This window comes from Topomyia yanbarensis, chromosome 1 (genome assembly GCF_030247195.1).
Source record: "Topomyia yanbarensis strain Yona2022 chromosome 1, ASM3024719v1, whole genome shotgun sequence".
NCBI lineage: Eukaryota > Metazoa > Arthropoda > Insecta > Diptera > Culicidae > Topomyia > Topomyia yanbarensis.
Window position 1 is genome coordinate 132,198,929 of NC_080670.1, and position 25,950 is coordinate 132,224,878.

Genomic DNA, 25,950 nt, shown 5'->3' on the forward strand with positions numbered 1-25,950 from the left:
AACGAATCGGACTAACAAAGTTGTTTGTCGGACGAGTTTTTCTGTTCGCAGGAGTATACTTGTTGACAGAACCCACCGCTGAATTGTCAAACAAACGTCTAATGGATTGCCTAATAGAACTGTCAAAATTATGAATCTAAAACTGAAACACTCCTGAACATGCTCTTAGACCTGATAGACTGGGGAGAAATAAATTTGAATGCAGTAAACGCTGAGGGCATGGCGAGACATGAATTTAAAACTAAATGGAACATCCGCCAAAACTGCTGCTGGGGACAGCAAGTTCTAATTTTAAAATTTTCAGTTTTATATTATAGAACTGTCAAAATTATAAATCTAGAACTAGAAACACTCCTGAACATGCTCTAAGAGCATGTTCAGGAGCGTTTTATTTTGTATTGGTCACTGCACAGTGACGTCATGCTCTAAATGTGACAGGTGGTGGTCCTGTTGATTACATTTTGAACTTAGAGATTATTCGTATTCTCAAAATTAAGCATTTAAAATATATTGGGAATCATGTTTTTAGAAGTACAAATGTTCTCACGAGCGCCTTACAATTAAATTTTGCTATTCCCTACTGTACGAAAATGTATATGAAAGATCTAATTAGTGAACTAATTATTTGTTTATCAATTACTTCTAGCGTTCTCTGAATAAGCCGTGTGGTGTCCGGCGGGCTGAAATCTTTTTGCACTATTTCAACCAAGAATAGAACCTCTGGGAACTGCTCCCATGTCGTAAGAGGCGACTAACAACATGCTAGGAGTTCCTAGGCCGAGGTTTTGTTCCCCGGATAAACGTAAACCATATACCAACCATATTATCAATCGTAGACCAAACTATATCTGTTATGGTATAGCAACTATAGAATAACCATTGCGTGATATGGTATCAACCATAACCATTATCCTATTTTCAAACTCGACCATACAACCAATGGGTTGTTAAGAACGGTCACCATATCGAAATGAGCTTTGTTTCATACATATTTTTAACATGTAGTATTCCTCAACCATATCAACTATAGTAGCATGGATATAGTAAAACAATAACACTACAATACATGATACGGTGATTAATTTTTTTGGATTATAATCTTAATCATCCTTAAATAGTTAAACTATTCGATTACCTACGATATCTGTTATTGTACAATTATGGTACAAATATTTTATTTCACCGTACTGAAAATGGTAGGGGTGTTTTCTCCAAGCAATAAAAACTACGTACAATAATAACAAATCATTTTATTCAATAAATCCAAGACAATAAGATTACTTATGTCAAATTCAAATTATTACACGCTTCTGTGTACTGTCGTATTAATCATAATGCATTATACGTTTAATTTCGATTTCCATTACCGATTCTATTTATACCAAAAGGCACGCGGTTAGTTTCGATTTTGTTGAGATTCGAAATTTTTTGGGCAATACTTTTATTTACCAGCTTCTCGTTGGCATAGTGTGCAATTTCACGAATTTTGTGTGGTCCCAGGCGCATGGCAACACGTTCAACAAGTTTTTCTGGAAAATACAAAGAGTTGACTACAACTTTGTTACATGAAAATGAAACAAATTTACCAAAAATAAATTTAAGAATTTTAGGGTCAATTTGCTCTTTTGCCGGGTACAAAAGCGAACCATCTGCGTTCAGTTTGTTTTTGAATCGTGGCGTAGGTTGTCCTGTCACACTCATTGTTTTCAATCTGTCAACTCCAAAGAAGTGAATCGCCAAATTAGAAATAAATTGGCTATCCGTGGTAGCATTGCGATCGATGTTTTTAATTTCTTCCAGCGTGATGTCGAAATCAGATTGAATCGTGAATGTGACCTGAATAAAGTTGAGAAAAATGTAACTAAATTATTAATAGCAATAAAATACGACAAATTTACCGAAGGAATTTGTTGCCGATCCTTCAAATCCTGTAGCTCCCGTGAAAGAGACAGTGCGTGGTCATTTGATTGGGCTAATTCCTTTTTGAGCAGCTTGATTTTTCTACGAAGTTTCTTAATGGTATTCTTGTTCTCCAGCGCTTGATTTTCCCAAACGTCACATTTGCCGCAATTTTCATTACCTTCAATTGTTGATGACATCTGCGACGTTGAGTGTTGGCTTTCGAGCGATTGTACTGGTGAAAATGTTGGTACATCGACTATGAAATCAATTTCATATGGTTCGCTCAGCTCATTCGGAGTATCAGTATGTACAGTAAATGGTTCAATCCGACTAGGAACTGTTTTCTTAGGAATGCTGAGATCTTCAGGCTTTGATAGCTGGTCATCCAGTTTTGGTTGTAGTACCTGCTGTACCGGGTTAGAAAATGCCTGAGTATTTGATCTCACAACCGAAGTTGTGAACTCCGAAGGCGACAGCGCATCATTTGAAACTAGATGTAAAAGATGTTGTGCCTGGCTCGACGAATTTGGCGCAGTGTTGATTTCAACAAACTTTGGCAGTGTATGTAGAACCAGTAACTCCTGGGTGCAATCTGGGACGTGTATGGTAGCCGTGGCACCCGCGATAACATGTGGCATTAGATCAATATCAATGCTTCGTCGACAGGTAGTATGTTCGTTACTTGTATTATCTGTGATGAGTGTTTTTGGCTGGTCCTGAGTAGTATTGACACAACTTGGAATATCGGGTGACATTTGAGATCCACATATAGCTGCAACATGGTAAGGGTTGCTTGTTGTTGAAGTTACTGACGCACTAGCAGATAGAATGTTAGTTTTCTGGGAACTATTCCAACCCGTCGAAGATTCCGAAATCGATGAATCTAGTGGATCCTGTGACATCATTTTCTGCGGTGTATCTATAGCACTAGTCGCAGAGTCGGCTGATACAAACGCGTACCCAGATTGACTGAGCGATAGTCCCTGCTGCTCGAGAAGCTTTTGCAACTGTAGAGAAGAGAAAAACAAAACGAGTTCCACCTTTTTTCTGCAATACTTGGTCGTTCCAGGCAATGCCCTTCATCAAAAAAATATATAGAATCCCAAAGAAATATCTTACTCGCTGTTGTACGTGAGTTGCATTCATCCGGTCTGCTTTTCTCTTAATTTCAGAGGTTAGCCTTTGCTGTCCATCCTGTTGGCGGGATTCTATTTTAAGAAAGAAAAATTATTACTTGAAAACAGTTTTACCACTTTAAATGTGCTTACGTTTACGAGAATTTGTATTTTTAGCAGCATTTTTTTCTTCGGTGGCATTATAAAAGTATTTAACTGGAGCAAATGGTTCAACCTCAACGCACCACCTATGTATGTTCAATATTTCAAAATGGCTGACTTCTGCGAATGATAAAGCATTTTCGTACCAGTGTTACCATATTCACAGGTTTTTCTGTAACGTCACAGATTTTTTTTCATAATTTTTGATCACAGATTTTTGGTATTTTGATGAAAAATTCACAGATTTCCACAGATTTTTAGAAATATTGTGCTTTTTCAAAGATTTTTTGGAAATTTAACACTTTGTAGTTTGCTGTTTGTATCATTACAAATGGTAAGATTTTTTTGATGGCAATAGAGATTTCAATATGGCATCCCTGTTTCATACTCACTTCCCACTCAATGAAATGGCGATTGGGCCGGTTTACCTAAAAGCCGGTAAGTAGTAGGCACATTGAAACTTTCTTCTAGGCTAATTGTAGTAACTTCCCTGTTTACTTGAAAAATTACCACAGCTAGTTTCATTCTAGAGCGCTCAATATATAGACGGAATGATGGGATTTCCATCAATACGTCAATCTCATTTGAATGCATATCGTCAATCCAACTTTTTTTTCATTGCGCCTTCAATACTTTTTGTCAATAATCGACAGTATTGAAAAAAATATTGAAAGCACATATGCATAACAAAACTTATTTATTTCGTGGAAATAACATCACTGGTGCAAGTTGGTTTAAACATTTTAGTATTTGTAGAATATCGAGTGACTTTTAGTCAAAATGCGATCCTCGAGAATGCACAAATTATTTTATTTGAACAGGAATATTCCTCATATGCGAAGATTCAAACGAGTAAGTTTATTTGATGTTGCAATTGTGGTCAAACTGAACCAATACGATTTGTTTATAGAAAAAAGCTGTACCTATAATTACTCAGCAAGAATCTAGCGAAGTTGGCGTAGATTGTTTAAATGATTCTTCAGTACAATCAGGCCATCAAACAAGCAACAACATTGATTATTTGGCGCTTACAAATACTTTGCATTATTCCACAAAAAGCGAGGAAATGGCAAACAGTGTGGGCATGTCGAAAATAGTCCATTTTCCGACAAGTGGTGGTAGTATTGGGATGGGTGATGCCACCAAAATCACCCTTGGATCATCCGAATCCCGAGAGGTCGAATCTACAGCCTTTCTGATTGACTTTTCAGATGATGATTCATGTACTGCAATAACAAATGAAATGTGTGATGAAATTGAGGACGGTGAAATTCCAGTTTATGAAAGTTTCCACTTGGTAAATTTATTCAAATGTTTGTTTTTTCTACAGTGTGTTAACGTTTAAATATTCCAGAATTACTATGATGAAACTTTTCATCCATATCTAACCGTAACTCGTGCTGAAGTTTTGTTTATGTTGATGACTATTTTTATGAAACATAATTTGACAAATATTGCTCTAACCGATATACTTCGAATGCTGAACATTATCGCTGGATATAATACACTTCCGGAAACCTTCAGCAAATTTCAGGATTTTTTCTCGAAAAATAAATACCAACGACATTACGTATGTAAGAAATGCGGTTTGTATATCGGCGATGAACAAATCAACTGCATAAATTGTAGAGGCTCGGAGTCGTTTTTCTTCATTATGTTCGATTTTTGTGAAAATCTACGGGATATATTACAAAAGAACTGGACACAAATCCAAGAATATAAGAAAACTGTATACGACAGAAAAGATTTAGTCGACATCGTAAACGCTGCTGTGGTAAGGGCCACAATCGAAGCCAATCAGATCTCACTTTGTTTCAACACTGACGGTGTTAAAATTTTTAATTCAAATGTGAAACGATCATTGTGGCCCATTATAGCTGCTGTTAATGATCTGCCACCCGGTTTGCGATTTTTGAGAAAGAATGCAGTCATTGCTGGATTATGGCTTCATGGTGGAGAACCAGACCTAGACATTTTTTTGAAACCCTTCTTTATGGCGTTACAAAAACTGAACTTAGAAGGCTTGAATTTGGGATCAATACATATCCCCTCAATTAAAACAATAGCCTGTTGTGTTGACACAATGGCTCGTTGTAAGTTGCAAAAGTTCAAGCAGTTCAATGGATATGATGGATGCAGTTTCTGCTTACATCCAGGGCATATATCGGGCCAGCAGATTAAATATGGATATGTGGATGAAATACAACATCGAAATTATGCTGATACGTTACGAGCGATGGCACTAAGCAAGTCCCGTGAAATACCAGTCAATGGTGTGAAAGGAGTATCACCTTTAATACTAATACCATCGTTTGATGTCGTTGACCACTGCCCGGTAGATTATATGCATTGTGTTCTACTCGGCGTTACCAAACAACTGTGCAAGATATGGTTTGAAAAACCCAGCAGTGAATGCTATATCAAAAATAAAATTGTTGATATTGACACCATATTAATATCTATAAATCAATTTACTGAGGCTTCCAGATCAGCCAGAAAAATAAGTGAGCGTAATTCATGGAAGGCTAATGAGTGGTTGCAGTGGCTTCTTCACTATAGCTCAGTTTGTTTAAAGCCATACTTACCTAATGCTCATTATAATCATTTTCGTCTTCTTGTAACGGTGATTGCAGATTTACTCAAAACAAATATATCAAAAGAAACACTAAATAAATCCAGTGAACGTTTGAAGGAATTTGTGAAAAAATTTGAAATATTGTATACATTGGACGAAATGAGCTACAACGTGCATTTGCTATTACATATTGTTCAATGCTGTGAAAATTTTGGTCCCCTTTGGGCTTTTTCTTTATTTTTCTTTGAAGACATAAATGGCGTTCTCAAGAAGTATGTAAAAGGGCCTAAAGAACCATTAGTTCAGATTGCAAACCGTTACATTATGTCCCATGCACGCTATTATTCAGATGTTCCCGCAAAGTTCACACCAACAATCCAGAAGTTTTGCGAGACTTTGAAATCGACGAAAAAAGCAACGGTACAAATTAAAAACCATCAATTCGCATTGCCTTCTAATATTATTAATAAGTACAACAACAATTGTTTTAAGGAGATTTCATATCTTAAATTTAACGGTTACACTTATAAACCGGCTTTGAGCAAACATAGCAGAGAACACTCTAATAATGATGCGTTTTTCTCCATATCCATAAATCAAGAGATACGTTTTGGAGAAATCCAAAATATTTTATCCGATGAATGTGAATATTATTTTGTATTCCAAAAAATAGAATATTCTATTGTAGATGAACACACTATCTTGGGAGAGTTTTCAAATGACGCTTATTATTTCGTTAAAGTAGATCAATCTTTATCTAAACATATTAAAATAGAATGTAACGATTCCAAATATTTTTGTAAGCTATTGTACCAATTAAATGTTGATTGAGAGAATATATGAAAGGCTTTTCGGCAATGAATTCGCAAGTTTATCTTTTTGCACATGCTATAAAGAAAGTCTTATCAATCCTTGATATCAAATTCCTTAGTGGATGTTTCGCGTTCTGTTTTCACTGACATCACAGCCGAATAATAGCATACCGGACAGGTGCAGGCGTAGCGTGACAGTGGGAATCCTTTCTGATTGGTGCTTGAAGATATGTCGTGTTCCTTATAAGCCAGTTTGTCAAGCCAAACGATGCAAATAACTTAAAAACCTCTCATTTACGATAAGGATAATGTATATCTTCCAAATGTACTTCCTTATATTACATATAACCATTGAAGGATACACGATCATACAGGGAAGATATTTGAAATGGTAACTATAATGTATATAGTTGAATAATAATTGTACCGTATGTATTGGAATATATTGACACTATTCCTATTATGGTGAGTATAATATGAATAGATTTGTAATAGTTAGAATGGTTGCTCGAATGGTATTTATTTATACGGGTCCGTACCGAAGACTTAATCTGGGCGGACCTTAAGGTTTTCCATATTACCCTCTTTCCAGTCTGTATTTAGTGAATCACTGACATATACCTTTTCTGATTCGCCTTTCTTGATTGTGTACCAACGTTTTAAGTTTCTTCTGGCGGTTGTATATTAGCCGTAAATGACGAAATCTAATTCTACACTAAGTAACAGAATATATTAATATACCGGCACTTCCACGCCAAGGTTTAACTTCCAAAGCTTTGGCTTAAAAACCGTTATTAAAAAATGGAAACTTTCATGCAGGAAATTTATTGAATTGGCCTAAGATGGAGCTGTCGAATTTCACAAAAAGCTTTTTATGTTGCAAGTGATCTGTAGTTGTGTTAAATTAGGTATTTTTCTATTATATTTGGAACCGTCTACCGACAAATCTACATTTACGAATACCTCCAAAAGTGACTTCTTGAGGTCTCATGAAGGCCTGACACTAGCTTTATGATACTTTTGCTTTTCTAAACAGTAATAAAAATCTCAACATTCAAGAACTTCACTTTGTCAGAAAATGTAGGGCCATCGGAAGCTAAAACTTCGTAAAATCGCACTCCTGGTCCTTTTTTCAGTGCAGTACTCTACGTCACTCGTTCAAATTTGCACCGCTCTTATGGTAGTCGGTATTTGCTAGTATTACTGTTCTCCCATCCATTCTGGTAGTCAAACGGTGGGATAGCAAAATTCTTACAAGTTTCCTATCTCATGCCTCCACGCGATTCTAAGTCTATTGATGACATTTGGTCCTTAGACCGCAGAATGAGAGGGTGCGAACAGAATGAGAGGGTGCGAACAGATCTAGTCGAGAAAACATTGCCGTAAAAATGAATAGTTGATCGGAAATTAGCCCCAATACGACTAATCTGACTAGTATCTATGAACACGGCTCAATACGTATTGAAAATTCGCCGCGTCTGTTTTTATGAACCTAATTTAAAGCTCCGTTATTGCTAACAAGCCCGTGCATCAGATTAACAATCCTTTATATTTCCCTTCAGTGTTCGGTATTATCGCTCGAATACTTGTATTCCACAAACAATCCGATATGGAAAATAAGAAATACTTTCCTTGATTTATAACATCTCGCGCTATTTTTGCCAGTATAATATGCTGTCACTTGGTAGTTTTCAAGCCAATAAATATATCGTAGAGAAGAAGTAGCGAGTTCTGTCCAAATACTGTTGCAATAAATAGTGATCCGGCCCATTACGCAGATAAGATTAGCTTTTCCAGGCAATACTCCCACGATCGGCTGTGTGGAGTTCAAATTGTTTTTGTTTAGGGAACATAGTATACTCTCGGTAGCCGGCTGCCCAGAGTTTAAAAATAACCAAAAACTAAACAAGATCATCTCTTTTTCGAGTGATCGTGCACTCGAAGACTAACTAAACAACTACCTAATAAAATATGCTTTACAGGTCGCATCGTTTGCTTGGAGCGAATCCTAGACCTGATACCCTTCCAAACCACCAACTCCGCGACACCTATGGAAGAGTCTGATGAATCGTCGTCCTTCCGTTAAGTAGATGGAGCATCAACACTTCCTGTCTACCTTATCCTTTATCCTTCCCCGTGAACGATGGAGATGGGGGCGGCCGGCAATGATGGCTATCATGCTGTTGAGGTTTTAATATGGGTCGGATTGGTATGAATTCCTACTTACCACTTCCTAAGCAACTCTTATTAGATAATCAGCAGTCAAACATGATGAAGTCAGTGTGCAATCCGCCAAAATCATCGTCACAACGCAACGCAAACGCAACGCAACTTCTAGCGTTCTCTGAATCGGTAACTAGTTTTGCGGTTAAATTTCTTGGTAATTAATTATTAGCACTAAGCTTATTTCAATGGAATTCAAATTTGTTAAGTCCAAACTGTAAACAAAAGTACCAGTACTTGTCAAATTTGTGAGGTTAAGGCATTTCATACAATGGTCAATAGGATTTTCAAAGTAGAACTGGAACTGAAACATGCACATCTCCAGCAGAGCGTTTTGTTTTATAATTTCGAACAGTTTTTTTTTTAAATTTAAAACTTTTATACGACGCCGTTCTATTTGTTGCTGATTTTAAAACACGTTTAGAACTGCCTTTTAAATACATTCAAAGTTTTCAGCACAGACAGACCCAATAGACTGGGGAAAAATAAATTTGAATGCAGTAATTCTGAAAACATTGCGAGACATGAATTTTAAACTGAATAGAACACCCTCTAAAACTGCTGCTGGGGACAGCAAGTTCTAGTTTTAAAATTTTCAGTTTTATATTATAGAACTGTCAAAATTATGAATCTAGAACTAAAACACTCCTGAACATGCCCTAAGGGCATGTTCAGTAGCGTTTTATTTTGTATAGGAGTTTCAAAGTAGAACTGGAACTGAAACATGCACATCTCCAGCAGAGCGTTTTGTTTTATAATTTCGAACAGTTTTGTTTTAAAATTTAAAACTTTTATACGACGCCGTTCTATTTGTTGCTGATTTTAAAACACGTTTAAAACTGTGTTTTAAATACATGCAGAGTTTTCAGCACAGACACTTAGACCCGATAGACTGGGGAAAAATAAATTTGAATGCAGTAATGCAGAAGGCATGGCGAGACACGAAATTTAAACTGAATAGAACACCCGCTAAAGCTGCTGCTGGGGACAGCAAGTTCTAATTTTAAAATTTTCAGTTTTATATTATAGAACTGTCAAAATTATGAATCTGGAACTAAAACACTCAGCAGCAGCAGTTTTAGCGGATGTTCTATTCAGTTTAAAATTCGTTTCTCGCCATGCCTTCAGCGTTACTGCATTCAATTTCATTTTTCCCCAGTCTATCGGGTCTAAGTATCTGTGCTGAAAACTTTAAAACTATTTAAAAGACAGTTCTAAACGTGTTTTAAAATCAACAACAAATAGAACGGCGTCGTATAAGGGCATGTTCAGGAGCGTTTTATTTTGTATAGGAGTTTCAAAGTAGAACTGGAACTGAAACATTCACATCCCCAGCAGAGCGTTTTGTTTTATTATTTCGAACAGTTTTGTTTCAAAATTTAAAACTGTTATACGACTCCGTTCTATTTGTTGCTGATTTTAAAACACGTTTAGAACTGGGTTTCAAATACTTGCAAAGCTTTCAGCACATACACTTAGACCCGATAGACTGGGGAAAAATAAGTTTGAATGCACGCTGAAGGAATGGCGAGACATAAATTTTAAACTGAATAGAACATCCGCTACAACTGCTGCTGGGGACAGCAAGTTCTAGTTTTAAAATTTTTAGTTTTATATAATAGAACTGTCAAAATTATGCATCTATAACTGAAACACTGCTGAACATGCCCTAAACGTGTTTTAAATTCAGCAACAAATAGAACGGCGTCGTATAAGGGCATGTTCAGGAGCGTTTCATTTTATATAGGAGTTTCAAAGTAGAACTGGAACTGAAACACTCACATCCTCAGCAGAGCGTTTTGTTTTATAATTTCGAACAGTTTTGTTTCAAAATTTAAAACTGTTTTACGACTCCGTTCTTTTTGTTGCTGATTTTAAAACACGTTTAGAACTGTGTTTTAAATACATGCAAAGTTTTCAGCACAGACACTTAGGCCCGATAGACTGGGGAAAAATAAATTTGAATGCAGTAACGCTGAAGGAATGGTGAGACATGAATTTTAAACTGAATAGAACAACCGATAGAACTGCTGCTGGGGACAGCAAGTTCTAGTTTTAAAATTTTCAGTTTTATATAATAGAACCACAGAGAACAGACATCCATGATCGAACAAAAATATTTAAAAAACTACAAGGGGCAGCCTTATGGGGTTGCACGAACTGTAGACGTAGGACTATACTACTTAATGTAAAATATTTAGTGTGTGGGAAAAAACACCCGGACCGGTGAAGAAAAATGAAATTTTAGACAATATAATCACATCGCATGTATAGAACAAGCTTTCTAGTTGCTCTCAAACAGATCCTAAAAGTTCAAACACCCATGGATAACCCCAAGTTTGTAGATGTGTTTTCGATGCCACAGGATTGTAAAATGGTAAATATTACGTCATGAAAATTCAATTCTTCCGTGACCATTTTTTTTTGCCTGCAAAATGCCCTGTGTGTATGCAAAGCTCATGATTTGTTGGGTATTACCATTGATCGGAAAATGCTTTCCAACGCTGCGCATTGGAATTTTGCAGGTCACCAGAATCTGTTCATTTTACCCACTTGCTATAAACATGTCTTATTTTTGGACATGTTTAGAAATCAAGAATCATGTTTGAAAAAATGAGTTTATGACGAATTATTTTTACCAGATATGTACAAAACATGTCCAACAAGAAACATATAAGGTGATTGTAATATCTCATTCACTTATTAGTTAGAAAATAATGACTTTGCTTTGCACATTCGCTCCAAACATTGAACCCAAGCGCACAATGCAAAATGAGTCAACGCTGATGATGATGGGTAGAGCGAAAGAGACAACTAGTACCACCACGACACTATTAGCGCGTTTCACCAAAATTCCACGCGGCCTTTCCCGATTGAAAGAAACGGCCGCGCTTAGCCCATCTGTTATAATATCGTGATTTTGCATAGCGAAGGGCTGAATGATTTTGTTCCAAAAACAGCCCTGCGTTATGCAACACTTTGTGCAGGTTGATTATACTAGTTGCAAGTGGGGCCAAATTCACCAAGTTCCGTAAAATTCCTTTTAAATTGCAGAATTGATAAAATTGCTTAGATGAGCTAAACTAATTAATCAAATCCTGTTTTAAAAACTGTCCTTTCGTTTAAACCAAAATGGGAAGCTTATTACTACCACTACATTACTTAATTTCAAGCGCAAATAGCAAATACATGTGCTGGTTAAACCAAAAATTTACTGGCAACATTACAGCGGCATTTAGGAAGCAGTTGGAGCGGTCGCCTGTTGGACGACACAGGGTAACGTCCCTCCACAGCCAGTGTAACGGACTTCTAGCTCAGCTACACTGGCTGTAAAAAACACAGCGCAGTGATCTGCTTCGCCAGCCGTTCAACAGGGAACTGAGCGTGTCTGGCCAAGTCCGTTCTTTAAATAGTCGATGATGACGTCATTCATAGAAGCGTTGCGCGCTAGGTACACCAAACCGTCGTACAGGGCTTGGGAAGCGCTATCTTCTGTGTGTTAATGCGCGATATTTTGACAAGGTTGTATATTATTTAATTTTTTAATGCTATGATATCAAAAATCTTTGGGTTTATCTATTGGAATCTATTCTTAGAAGTATTTCGGGGCGATTTGCGCAAAAAATTTGAAAATTTATCGTGAGATGGCTGAATTATATGCGTTTAAAATTGGACCACTTTTCGTTACATACCATTTTTGTAGAATTTGCAGAGTGCACCCCCATATCGAAAACAAAGACGTAGTCCTACGTCAAAACGTGTGTAAACATTTTAATTAATATACTAAAAACACTAGCGCCGCCACATCAACCTATCCCAACTATCCGTCAAATCGATTCCGGAACCGGTTAGAAATCCTGGATGGATTCAGCATGGAATCTAGCTCAAAGAAAACAACCGATTCCGACTCTATCGGTTGACGCATTTGAGCTGGAATTCATGCTGGAAGTCCGCATCGGTTCCGGACTAGTTTGACTGGGTAGAGGAATAACCGCTGTCAATTCTGTCGCACTCAGCCACAAAAAACATGACGACAGTAGCGCACCTGGTTTAGATATCCAAACTACCTTCGAAACCGTTAGAGATTTTACACAAGTTGAATGCTGAAGATGGACGTCTGTTCTCTGTGATAGAACTGTCAAAATTATGAATCTAGAACTGAAACACTCCTGAACATGCTCTAACAGTTTTAAATTTTAAAACAAAACTGTTCGAAATAATAAAACAAAGCGCTCTGCTGGGGTTATGAATGTTTCAGTTCCAGTTCTACATTGAAACTCCCATATAAAATAAAACGCTCCTGAACATGCCCTTATCGTTTTGACGTCTGACATTCCGCTCCGTTCAAGAGTTGACCTACACGGTTAAAATAAAGTACCCATTAATGGATTTCATACCACCCATCTCAGACAAAACTGGGAAAACTCATTATTTGGGTAAGCATTCCATACCCATAAATGGGTAAAAATGGATTACGTAGTTTTATACCCAATTTTATACATGGAGACAAACTGAAAATGGGTAAAAATTCACCAATTTAAAAAACAAAATTTTGGAATATAAAAATTTTAGGGAAAATTCGCTAGAATTTTAATAAATAAGAAATCACGCTCACTTCAAATGATTTATTATTAATTAAAGTAGAACACAAGTTCATTATAGATGTGCTGCCACAGTGTCGTCCTGATGTACTTTTTCTTCGAGAACTGTGTCGTTCATGTCGACAAAAATCTCGCCTAGCAAAATATAATGGTACTCTCGTTGAGACTAGAAGAATACAAAAGTAAGTGAATGATAATTGTAAACAAACATCCATAATTACCGTCTACAGTCAGCGCTTGTCGAAATGCAGCCCAAAATTGTCGACTCTCTGAAATTTCACAAAGTGTTTTTCAACCATTTATGGGTATTATTCTTGCTCAATTCCAATAATGAGATGGGTAATATTTAACCCAGTTTCTTATTCAAAAAAGTACCCATTTCGTGACAGCTCGAATAGAACCTTAAACTGAGTACTTCTGGAACTAATAACTGGGTACTATTAATTAACCGTGTAACGGGTGGCACAAAAGTGCCCACTGAGACGTCCAAAAAATTGTTTCAAAATCGTTCAACACGGGTCCAACGATGGACGTTTGTTGAACGGTTATTTGGACGTTGTTCAAATTGGTCCAACGAACGTCATTCATTGAACGATTTTGAAACCAACCGTTCTTAGAGCATGTTCAGGAGTGTTTCAGTTTTAGATTTATAATTTTGACAGTTCTATAAAATAAAACTTAAACTTTTAAAACTGGAACTTTCTATCCCCAGCAGCAGTTTTAGCGGATGTGCTATTGAGTTTAAAATTCGTGTCTCGCCATGCCTTCAGCGTTACTGCATTCAAATATATTTTTCCCCAGTCTATCGGTTCTAAGTGTCTGTGCTGAAAACTTTGCATGTATTTAAAACACAGTTCTAAACGTGTTTTAAAATCAGCAACAAATAGAACGGCGTCGTATAACAGTTTTAAATTTTGAAACAAAACTGTTCGAAATAATAAAACAAACCGCTCTGCTGGGGACATGAATGTTTCAGTTCCAGTTCTACTTTGAAACTCCTATATAAAATAAAACGCTCCTGAACATGCCCTTAGAGGGTGGGTTCTATTAATAACACTGAATCCCTCTGGATAAAGACTCGCCAACTCTATCTTATTCTTATTATTTATCAGTAAGTGTCATTCCAATCGAGCACGAGACCTGTCAAAAGCCCTCAATCCGAAGAAAATTGCTTCGAATCCTTCCCTGTCAAAAAATGCGGACGAACATAGTCAGGCGATTTAAACAGTTTGCCGTTTAACTCAACTCGCCTGTGCTAATTGCCCCTAGGAACAAATGCAATTTGCGAATGCGATTTAAAGGCAATTTCAATACTTAGACAAATTTTCTGGCGGCTGAAAAGGACTTGATTGTTTTTGCGTTTTTCAAACATGGCGGTTCATGTTTGGCTTAAGCTGGAAATAGTTTTTTTAAACGATTGGCGTGTTCTCGCTTGTATTTTGTTTGTCTAGTGCACTTCATTTAGCCAACGAATGTGGGAAATTGTGGAATCGTGTGTAAATATAGTGGAACAAGATATCTGACCTAAACTCTTATGGCGATTTCGCTTGAACCTGAAACTGAGTCAGGTTTTACCCCAACCGCTGTCAGTTCATACATTTTGACAGCAGTTGGGGTTAGGAACTGACTCAGTTTCGCCTCAAACGAAAACCACATTAATAAAAGTCAGATTGTAGTAAGTTTTGGTGTGCAATGCCAGTTTCACCATTGATTCTTCCTATAGTTTGGTGGTGATTGATAGAGAATTACAACGCTGTACCCCTCGTCACTATACACATCTTGGTAACTATACATGTTTCTCAGTACTACCGGCAACCCTGGCGCGCACCGGAAGAGTAATCTTATCCTACCTATGTATGTTTGATGTACCTTAATAAAACGTTTGCTTGTAAACGCGTGTCTAGTCTTTTCGCGAATAGTTTTTCGTGTCCGTTCCGGTTTTATTCCTCGCAGCCGACGTAGATCCACTGTTGAACCTGTCCGCCTTGACCCACAGGTTATGGGCCCAGTGGAGGTTTCAAGGAATAACAGTTTTTGTCCGCACAAAATCGGAGTTTTGTTGTTGGAAGTTCGTTGTGTGGAACGGGGAAGTTGCTGCTCGCGTCGCGTTTGCAACCTGTGCGAAAGTTTATTCGTGTTGTTTAGTTCGTGTTCGCAGCAGAAAAATGGATACAATCAGCAAGTTTTCAAAGCTGAATAATCAAAACTGGCAATCATGGAAATTTCGGATGGAAATGTTCCTGACAAGGGAAGAACTGTTTTACGTCATTGAGGGGTTGTGCATTGAAGACAATCAATATAGCCTCGTAAAGACAGCACAATCGTCTCGCGAGTTTTGGGACAGTTTGCAGAGGTATCACGAAAAAGTCACCGTGACTTCTAGAGTATCCCTCCTCAAAAAGTTATGCAATTTGAATTTGCGAGAAGGAGGCGATTTGGAAGCACATCTTTTCGAATTGGATGACCTATTTGATCGACTGGAGAATGCCGGACAGGAATTAGAAAATCAGCTTAAAATCGCGATGATATTGAGGAGTTTACCAGACTCCTACAGTGGGCTTGTGACAGCGCTTGAAAGTAGGCCGGATGAGGATTTAACCGTCGAGCTGGTACGGTCAAAACTCTTGGACGAGTACGAGCGCCGAAAAGAGCGATCAGGTCATGGAACATCCGTCGAAGCAAAGGCAATGAAAAGTGGCATAAAGCCTCACAGTGTAGTGAAAGATAAACCCGAGATCGTGTGTTTCTTTTGCAAGAAGTCTGGCCATATGAAGCGGGATTGCTTGCGATTTCAGGCTTTGCAAAACAAAAGTGATAAGGATAAGCGGGATGAAAACAAGAAAAATTATCGTCCTAAGGCCAAGCAGGCCACAGAGAAGAGCCCTAGTGCAGTGTTGTTTATGGCCGGAGAGAAGAGGCAAAGTTGTTGGGTTGTGGACAGCGGTGCTAGCAGCCACATGTGCAACGACAAAAGTTTTTTTGCCCCGCTCTGTGAAAAGAGTGCTCCAGAAGTGATTCTCGCGGATGGTACCATAGTGCAATCAATCGGATGTGGTACTTGTGAGCTGTCTGGTGTAGATGGCTGCGGTAATGCAGTGAAAATCGCACTGGATGAAGTATTATTTGTGCCATCGTTGAATAGCAGTTTGCTTTCTGTGGCAAAGTTGTCTTCTAAAGGGTTTGTGGTGATTTTTGGAAAAGACGATTGCGATATTTGTGATCAGTCGGGAAAAGTGAAAGTGAAGGGCACACGCTCGGGTAGTTTGTATAACCTGAATACGGTAGAAACAGTGATGAAAATTGAAACGAAGAAGCACAATGATCTGTGCCAACACCAATGGCACCGGCGGTTCGGTCACCGTGACCCGTCGAGTGTTGATAGAATGAGTAGAGACAAATTGGTGGTTGGTATGACGCTGAAAGATTGCGGAATCAGGTTGACCTGCGAAACATGTTTGGGAGGAAAATTGTCGCGGACGCCGATTCCGAAAACGGATGAAAGGAAGTCTACAAAAATTTTGGATTTGGTACACACGGACTTGTGTGGCCCAATGAGAACTGCAACACCCAGCGGCAACCGGTTCCTTATGACAATCATTGATGACTTCAGCAGGTATGCAGTCGTATATCTCCTTGCTAGGAAGTCGGAAGCAGTAGACAAGATCATCGAATATGTCAGGTACGTACACAATTTGTTTGGTAGAAAGCCGCGTGTCGTTCGCTCTGATGGAGGCGGCGAGTACGATAATAAGAGGCTTCAAACATTTTTTGCGGATGAAGGGATTAAGGTCCAGTTTACCACACCATATACGCCACAGCAAAATGCTGTAGCAGAGAGGCGCAATAGGTACCTGCAGGAGATGGCTACTACAATGTTGCTTGATACGAAGCTTGATACAAAATATTGGGGTGAGGCGGTATTAGCTGCTACTTACCTGCAGAATAGGTTGCCCTCGCGCTCAGTGGACACAACGCCATTTGAGAAGTGGTACGGAAGAAAACCTAATGTTAAGCATTTGAGGGTTTACGGGTCACAGGCATGGGTTCACATCCCAGATGTGAAGCGAGGCAAGTTTGATAGAAAAGCTCGCAAACTGACATTCATAGGCTACTCAGAACAACATAAAGGGTATCGTTTCGTTGATTTAGAGACGGAAAAAGTAATCAGTCGCGATGCTAAGTTCTTAGAGTTTGATAGTTCGTCTCCAGCAGAGAAGGAAACTGGGTCGACAAGTGACGGAGTTGAGTGGCTTGCTGCACAGGGTAATGAAAGTGATCAACAACCGATAAGTAAGCCGGTGGTTGGATTGCTAGACGATTGTGACACAGAGGGAGAGGATGAAGCATCCGATGATCCCACAAATCCAGGCGATGGTGATCGAAGTGAGTGCGAGGAATTCTTCGAGTTGAGTTCCACTCCCTTTCTGGTTGATCCTCTTGATATTAAGCAAGAGCTCACGGTAAACCACGATGAGCCAATAGGAGTTGCTACGCATGCGATGACTGAGCCAGCATCATATAACGAGGCGATGAAGTGTCTCGAGCGTGATTCATGGAAAGAAGCAATGGATGATGAAATTTTGTCACATAAGGAAAACGGTACCTGGGAGTTAGTACAACTGCCGCCAGGAAAGAAGGTGATCAGAAGTCGCTGGGTGTATAAGGCAAAGATGAATGAATCTGGACAAGTCGTGCGACTCAAGGCGCGAGTTGTGGCTCAAGGGCATACGCAGCGATTTGGAGTGGACTTTAATGAAGTGTTTGCTCCAGTGATACGCCGCGCCACATTGAGGACATTTCTTGCTCTAGCTGGAAGAAACAAGATGTTTCTCAAACATTTAGACGTCCGTACAGCGTATTTGTATGGTGATGTTAGCGAAGAGATCTATATGCGCCAACCCCCTGGCTATGTGATCCCCGGGGAGGAGGAGAAAGTATGCCTTTTACGTCGCAGTATTTACGGTCTTCACCAATCAGCTCGATGTTGGAATAAAAAGCTGTCCGACGTTCTACAAGAAATTGGTTTTGTGGCAAGTTCCGCCGATCCTTGTCTGTATACAACTTTAAGAAATGGGCTCATCGTATATCTTATTGTTTACGTAGATGACATGTTAGTCGGTTGCGCAAATGAGGAGGAGCTAACTCGAGTTTACAGTCAGCTTAAGGAATACTTCGATATTAATTGTCTTGGTGAACCGAAACATTTTTTGGGTTTGGAAATTTCGAAGGATTCAGAAGGAGTCTACAGCTTGAGTGTGCAATCGTATATCAAGAGGTTGATTGTGACGTTTTGCATGAAAGATGCCAAAGGAGCACGAACACCAATGGATCAAGGCTATCTTAAGGACACGAGCAAGAGTGAAGCGATGAATGACATCACTATGTATCGTAGTCTCGTCGGTGCCCTCATGTACATATCTGTTTGCGCAAGGCCCGATATTGCTGCCAGTGCCGCGATTTTGGGACGAAAGTTTAGTGGCCCAACGGAGAAAGACTGGACAGCAGCGAAGCGGGTGCTCCGTTATTTGAAATGTACAGTTGATTGGAAATTAAAACTAGGCGGATCAAATAAAGGCAATCTGGAAGCATTTGCTGACTCGGACTGGGCTGGAGATCCAGGAATGCGAAAGTCGACTACTGGGTTTGTTGTCTTCTTCGCAGGAGGAGCTGTCTCGTGGGCAAGCAGGCGCCAGGACTGTGTGAGCCTCTCGTCCATGGAGGCAGAATACGTGGCACTAGGGGAGACGTGTCAAGAAGTGCTGTGGATGCGACATTTGCCACAGGATTTAGGCGAGAAGCAGGAACAAGCCACCGTTATACACGAAGACAATCAAGGTTGTCTAGCCTTCGTACAATCTGAAAAGACCACCAGACGGTCCAAGCACATCAACACGAAGGAATGCTTCATACGTGACCTTTGCGAACGAGAAGTAATCAAGCTTCAGTACTGTCCGACCGATGTGATGCGAGCAGATGTTTTCACCAAACCTTTGGGGAATGTGAAGCACAAGGGTTTTGTAACATTAATCGGTCTTCATGGGATCCGAGGGGACACCGCTGAGGAGGAGTGATAGAGAATTACAACGCTGTACCCCTCGTCACTATACACATCTTGGTAACTATACATGTTTCTCAGTACTACCGGCAACCCTGGCGCGCACCGGAAGAGTAATCTTATCCTACCTATGTATGTTTGATATACCTTAATAAAACGTTTGCTTGTAAACGCGTGTCTATTCTTTTCGCGAATAGTTTTTCGTGTCCGTTCCGGTTTTATTCCTTTGATTTTTGTCTAGATTGGGTGTAGCAGTAAATATTATTAAAGTTTTTCTGTGATTTTAATGCCATTTTCAAATTAGCCAGATGAATTTTTCGGTAATCCGTGCTGCCATTATCAAATAAATTGTATTTCTATGTATTCAATGAAGAAGAAGAATTTAGATGCGTTCAAAAGTTTCGAGCATCGTTTTAAGACAATATTGCGATCTTGCTATAATGTAAAATAAAGGGTTAATTTTATATGAAAATTTCAAATAATATTTACATTTTAATGAATTAATCAAAATACCAGACAGAATGACAGTTTATGAACGAGGAGAGGAAAGGAAAGAGGAAATGGTCACTATAAAAAAACAACTGGAGGGGGATTCAACAAAAGCGTCTTTTTCACTTGAATCTTTATAAATCTTAATAAGTCTTTATAGTGTTTGAATTATGTAATTTATCTGTATCGTCGCCTACAAGATCAATGAATTACGCCTAAAATATATTTTATGCTTGTTATGAAACCAGTTATGGAACTGAGACGACGCTGTAAATGTTCTCTACTCCAAGAAATGGGAATATAGAATCAAAAATATGCTGTGACGTGCACGTTTTTTGGTAATTCAAAAATACTTTTTGGTTTAAAATAATTTATATCATCTGTCTATTTAAAACATGTGATAAAAGCTATTTTCATATCTATAGTAAAGACAAATAATAATGGTGTAAATCGTGCGAAGAAAGTTTTAAAAATTTGTGACTTATTTAACAATTTTAGAATGAGTGACGCCTTGCTAGTCAGATTTGACGGTTCTCCAGTTTAAAGTTTCTTTTGAGAGTATACTGAGAAAATGAAAATCATCAACGTAAGCTTAGGTGCATGCTAATAAATATAAACAAAGTTTCGAAAAAAATTGACAAGTTACTTCGACATGAAGTTTGACATCGACATATTTTTAATGTTCGGGTGCTCATGCAGCTTAATCTGATGATCCGAATCATGAAAAAAATTCCATTTCTATCTATTAGTTAAAATCTTATACTACGAAAGTAATTTGCAAAATAACCTTGGCTAAATTTGACAGTTCGACGGTTAAAATTGTTGGATGATGTAAAAAGAAAGGTGGAAACAGTTTTCTGTACTTTATTTAGGTTGGCAATATTTTTCAGTAGTAAATAAAGGGCAAATATAAAAACGAAAACATGTTATATCAAACGTTTTTTCTGTTATTTCATTATTTGGATATTTACGTTCCAAGGCTGCAGCCGTACCTATCTACCTATCAAATACCTATAGATACCCGGATAGAATTTTACAATAGCAGTTACCCTACAAACTATCATAAAACAATAAATATTATAGTTATTATTGTTTCAACATTATTCGATGCCAAGTTCTCACAGTAGATTTACAATAAAATTTCATGTAACAATAAATTTCACTGTTCAGCAAAAAACTGATACAGTGCATTCACATTAAATTTTACTGTTTTCGAGAAAAAAATGTATAGAGAAAAATTGATTTTTTTAATGTTAAGATACATAACCACCCCCCTTTTTCACTGTAAAAGTCTATTTTACATTGAAATTTACTGTAAAAACGTTAAAGTTTATTGTTTTTGTATTGTATCATAACACTAAAACTTACTGTAAATTATTGTAAAATTACTGTACTGTCACAGTGAAAATCATGGTTTTGTTACTGTACATTTCTATTCGGGTATGCATTGGTCAACATTTCACAAATCAGATAAACATGCCTCTACCGGCGAGTTTCCTTATTCAAGGATTCTCTTAGTTAAATTTTTATAAAATTAAATTCTATTTTTCAGATTGAATTTAATATTGTATCGATTTTTAATAATCAGTTTGAGAAATTTTTTAGGAAGCCGTGGTAGAATGAAGGAGAAGAACGGCACAAAAATCCTATTTCAAAAATAGAAGATTAGACACATCGTTCCGAAATTTGTCCCTTTTCACTCGAGTACTGGAAGCAAACTGTCGTCTGACTTTATCTTCAAATCAATGTAAAGCACCCGGAAAAAAAACTTTCACTGATTTTATGCTGTCCCAAGCTCCTTTCCATCACACGATTGAAGTCATGTGCAGGTAATACGCTTGCATCAATGACACGCAAAAAGAAATTTGCTCATTTATGCGTCGCCCACCTTGATTGATTTTAGCTGTCGAAAGTTTTCTTGCTTCTTGACAAGTGCTATTATTTACACTTCGTGCGTAGTGTCTGTTTCTCCCTCCCAGGTTGTACCCATAAATGAGTACAGACCTTGTATGTCAACCTGGGTATGTTTCACCCATTATTTTTCGTAGAACTGTTACAACAAAATGCGTAAAAAATACCCATTCATGAAATTCGCGCCAGAATGAAAAATACTGTCAATAGAATTATTTCTAAATTAAAAAAACCTGTTTTAATCCACCTAGCGGTGCAATTGTGCCTTTCTCATTTCTCTAAACTACGGCACGGAGGCTTTTTATGTTCAACATAATTGTGGAAATGTCCATTACATTCTTAGTACACTTTGCACTTATACACAATGGCATGCCAGCCACGAACTTGATGAGCTACGTGTCGACGGTGAAACACTTGAAACAAAAAAATATCATACTCCATTAGCCTAATCAGCATTAGATCAATGTTATCTGCTTGCTAACTCATTTTGTCATGCGGCGATGGGTATGTGAGGAGGGCGAAAGTCCCATGAACGAACGACTCCCCAGCTTAAATTGGTATGCTTTGTAATATAGTGGTGGTTTAAAGATGATGGGTTAGAAAGGGAGGGGTATGAGGTGGTGGTCTGAGGGGTGATTTAAGGAGATTTTTAAAGGAGGGGAGTGAACAGTAGAGGGGGAGTGTAACCACTCTCCGTAAACCATCAACTACGCCCCTGTTAAAATCCAGAAACCTTAAGCGAGTCGAAAAAAAAATTTGGCCGGGATTAGGTTGACGTTTTTCAGAGTGATTGCATAACCTTTCTATATGAGAAAGGCAAAAATGTGCAAAATCCACAAAAGTGAATCTTCGTCAAATTTTTTTCGTGTTTGCATCAAATCTCGACGTTTTATGCACCTTGAATACATTTAGCATCAAAAATAAAAATACTATTTTTAATTTTTCCTATAGTTTTTATGAGAAATTTCTGTGTGGCCGCACTCTGAAACCCGTAATTCCGGAACCAGAATTCCGATCGATCCAAAATTTAATAGCAGCCGATGGGAAGGTTGCACCTTTCATTTGAGACTAAGTTTGGGCAAATCGGTCCAGCCATCTCTGAGAAAAATGAGTGACATTATTTGACACATACGCACATACACACACACACACACACACACACACATACAGACTTTTTCCGATCTCGACGAACTGAGTCGAATGGGATATGACACTCGGCCCTCCGGGCCGGGATTAAGTTGACGTTTTTCAGAGTAATTGCATAACCTTTCTATATGAGAAAGGCAAAAATGTGCAAAATCCACAAAAGTGAATCTTCGTCAAATTTTTTTCGTGTTTGCATCAAATCTCGACGTTTTATGCACCTTGAATACATTTAGCATCAAAAATAAAAATTCTATTTTTAATTTTTCCTATAGTTTTTATGAGAAATTTCTGTGTGGCCGCACTCTGAAACCCGTAATTCCGGAACCAGAATTCCGATCGATCCAAAATTCAATAGCAGCCGATGGGAAGGTTGCACCTTTCATTTGATACTAAGTTTGGGCAAATCGGTCCAGCCATCTCTGAGAAAAATGAGTGACATTATTTGACACATACGCACATACATACACACACACATACACACACACACACACACACACACACACACACACATACAGACTTTTTCCGATCTCGACGAACTGAGTCGAATGGGATATGACACTCGGCCCTCCGGGCCGGGATTAGGTTGACGTTTTTCAGAGTAATTGCATAACCTTTCTATATGAGAAAGGCAAAAATGTCCAAAATCCACAAAAGTGAATCTTCGTCAAATTTTTTTCGTGTTTGCATCAAATCTCGACGTTTTATGCACCTTGAATACATTTAGCATCAAAAATAAAAATTCTATTTTTAATTTTTCCTATAGTTTTTATGAGAAATTTCTGTGTGGCCGCACTCTGAAACCCGTAATTCCGGAACCAGAATTCCGATCGATCCAAAATTCAATAGCAGCCGATGGGAAGGTTGCACCTTTCATTTGATACTAAGTTTGGGCAAATCGGTCCAGCCATCTCTGAGAAAAATGAGTGACATTATTTGACACATACGCACATACATACACACACACATACACACACACATACATACACACATACACACACACATACAGACTTTTTCCGATCTCGACGAACTGAGTCGAATGGGATATGACACTCGGCCCTCCGGGCCGGGATTAGGTTGACGTTTTTCAGAGTGATTGCATAACCTTTCTATATGAGAAAGGCAAAAATGTCCAAAATCCACAAAAGTGAATCTTCGTCAAATTTTTTTCGTGTTTGCATCAAATCTCGACGTTTTATGCACCTTGAATACATTTAGCATCAAAAATAAAAATTCTATTTTTAATTTTTCCTATAGTTTTTATGAGAAATTTCTGTGTGGCCGCACTCTGAAACCCGTAATTCCGGAACCAGAATTCCGATCGATCCAAAATTTAATGGCAGCCGATGGGAAGGTTGCACCTTTCATTTGAGACTAAGTTTGGGCAAATCGGTCCAGCCATCTCTAAGAAAAATGAGTGACATTATTTGACACATACGCACATACATACACACACACACATACATACACACATACACACACACATACAGACTTTTTCCGATCTCGACGAACTGAGTCGAATGGGATATGACACTCGGCCCTCCGGGCCGGGATTAGGTTGCCGTTTTTCAGAGTGATTGCATAACCTTTCTATATGAGAAAGGCAAAAATGTGCAAAATCCACAAAAGTGAATCTTCGTCAAATTTTTTTCGTGTTTGCATCAAATCTCGACGTTTTATGCACCTTGAATACATTTAGCATCAAAAATAAAAATTCTATTTTTAATTTTTCCTATAGTTTTTATGAGAAATTTCTGTGTGGCCGCACTCTAAAACCCGTAATTCCGGAACCAGAATTCCGATCGATCCAAAATTTAATAGCAGCCGATGGGAAGGTTGCACCTTTCATTTGAGACTAAGTTTGGGCAAATCGGTCCAGCCATCTCTGAGAAAAATGAGTGACATTATTTGACACATACGCACACACACACACACACACATACATACACACACACATACAGACTTTTTCCGATCTCGACGAACTGAGTCGAATGGGATATGACACTCGGCCCTCCGGGCCGGGATTAGGTTGACGTTTTTCAGAGTGATTGCATAACCTTTCTATATGAGAAAGGCAAAAATGTGCAAAATCCACAAAAGTGAATCTTCGTCAAATTTTTTTCGTGTTTGCATCAAATCTCGACGTTTTATGCACCTTGAATACATTTAGCATCTAAAATAAAAATTCTATTTTTAATTTTTCCTATAGTTTTTATGAGAAATTTCTGTGTGGCCGCACTCTGAAACCCGTAATTCCGGAACCAGAATTCCGATCGATCCAAAATTCAATAGCAGCCGATGGGAAGGTTGCACCTTTCATTTGATACTAAGTTTGGGCAAATCGGTCCAGCCATCTCTGAGAAAAATGAGTGACATTATTTGACACATACGCACATACATACACACACACATACACACACATACAGACTTTTCCGATCTCGACGAACTGAGTCGAATGGGATATGACACTCGGCCCTCCGGGCCGGGATTAGGTTGACGTTTTTCAGAGTGATTGCATAACCTTTCTATATGAGAAAGGCAAAAACATAAAATAACATTCATTTCACGTTATTGTTTCCTTATAAAAGTATAGGAATATAGATAGAAATCCTATTCTAAAACTACTTAACAAAATAAAACCGCCAACTGGATATAATTTTGATGGCTGGATCTTTTAGCTGCTCTAAAAATGCCGAACTGGCGCATATTTTCAACATCCTCAGTAGTCTAAACAGACGTTGTTTTCGGAGGATTGCCGAAATGTTCCGTTTCTGCCACGGACTCCGATGCAAAGGGATAATTTGCAGGTTCCACTACGATCCTTAGTCTGCAGGTTAACTCGCTGGAAATAATGCTTAAGGATTTTTCACCCATTATCAAGATCAATATACCCATTGACATTACCTCATCGAGTAGTTGAGAAATGGATAAAAAGTACTCATTGTTAGAAACAAAAAAATAC

At 38.3% G+C, this 25,950-nt stretch overlaps 1 protein-coding gene across 1 annotated transcript; it reads right to left on the bottom strand.

Annotated features, from left to right (window-relative positions):
- Positions 1-1,279: 1,279 nt before the first annotated feature.
- Positions 1,280-8,598, bottom strand: LOC131675933 (uncharacterized). The gene is made up of 6 exons (XM_058955058.1): positions 8,528-8,598; positions 3,171-3,299; positions 3,022-3,110; positions 1,899-2,909; positions 1,587-1,836; positions 1,280-1,529 (listed from the first exon to the last, which is right to left on the bottom strand). Exons 1-6 carry the CDS (start codon positions 8,553-8,555, stop codon positions 1,348-1,350), a joined length of 1,689 nt encoding a protein of 562 aa, XP_058811041.1. The 5' UTR covers positions 8,556-8,598; the 3' UTR covers positions 1,280-1,347.
- Between the last annotated feature and the right edge of the window lie 17,352 nt (positions 8,599-25,950).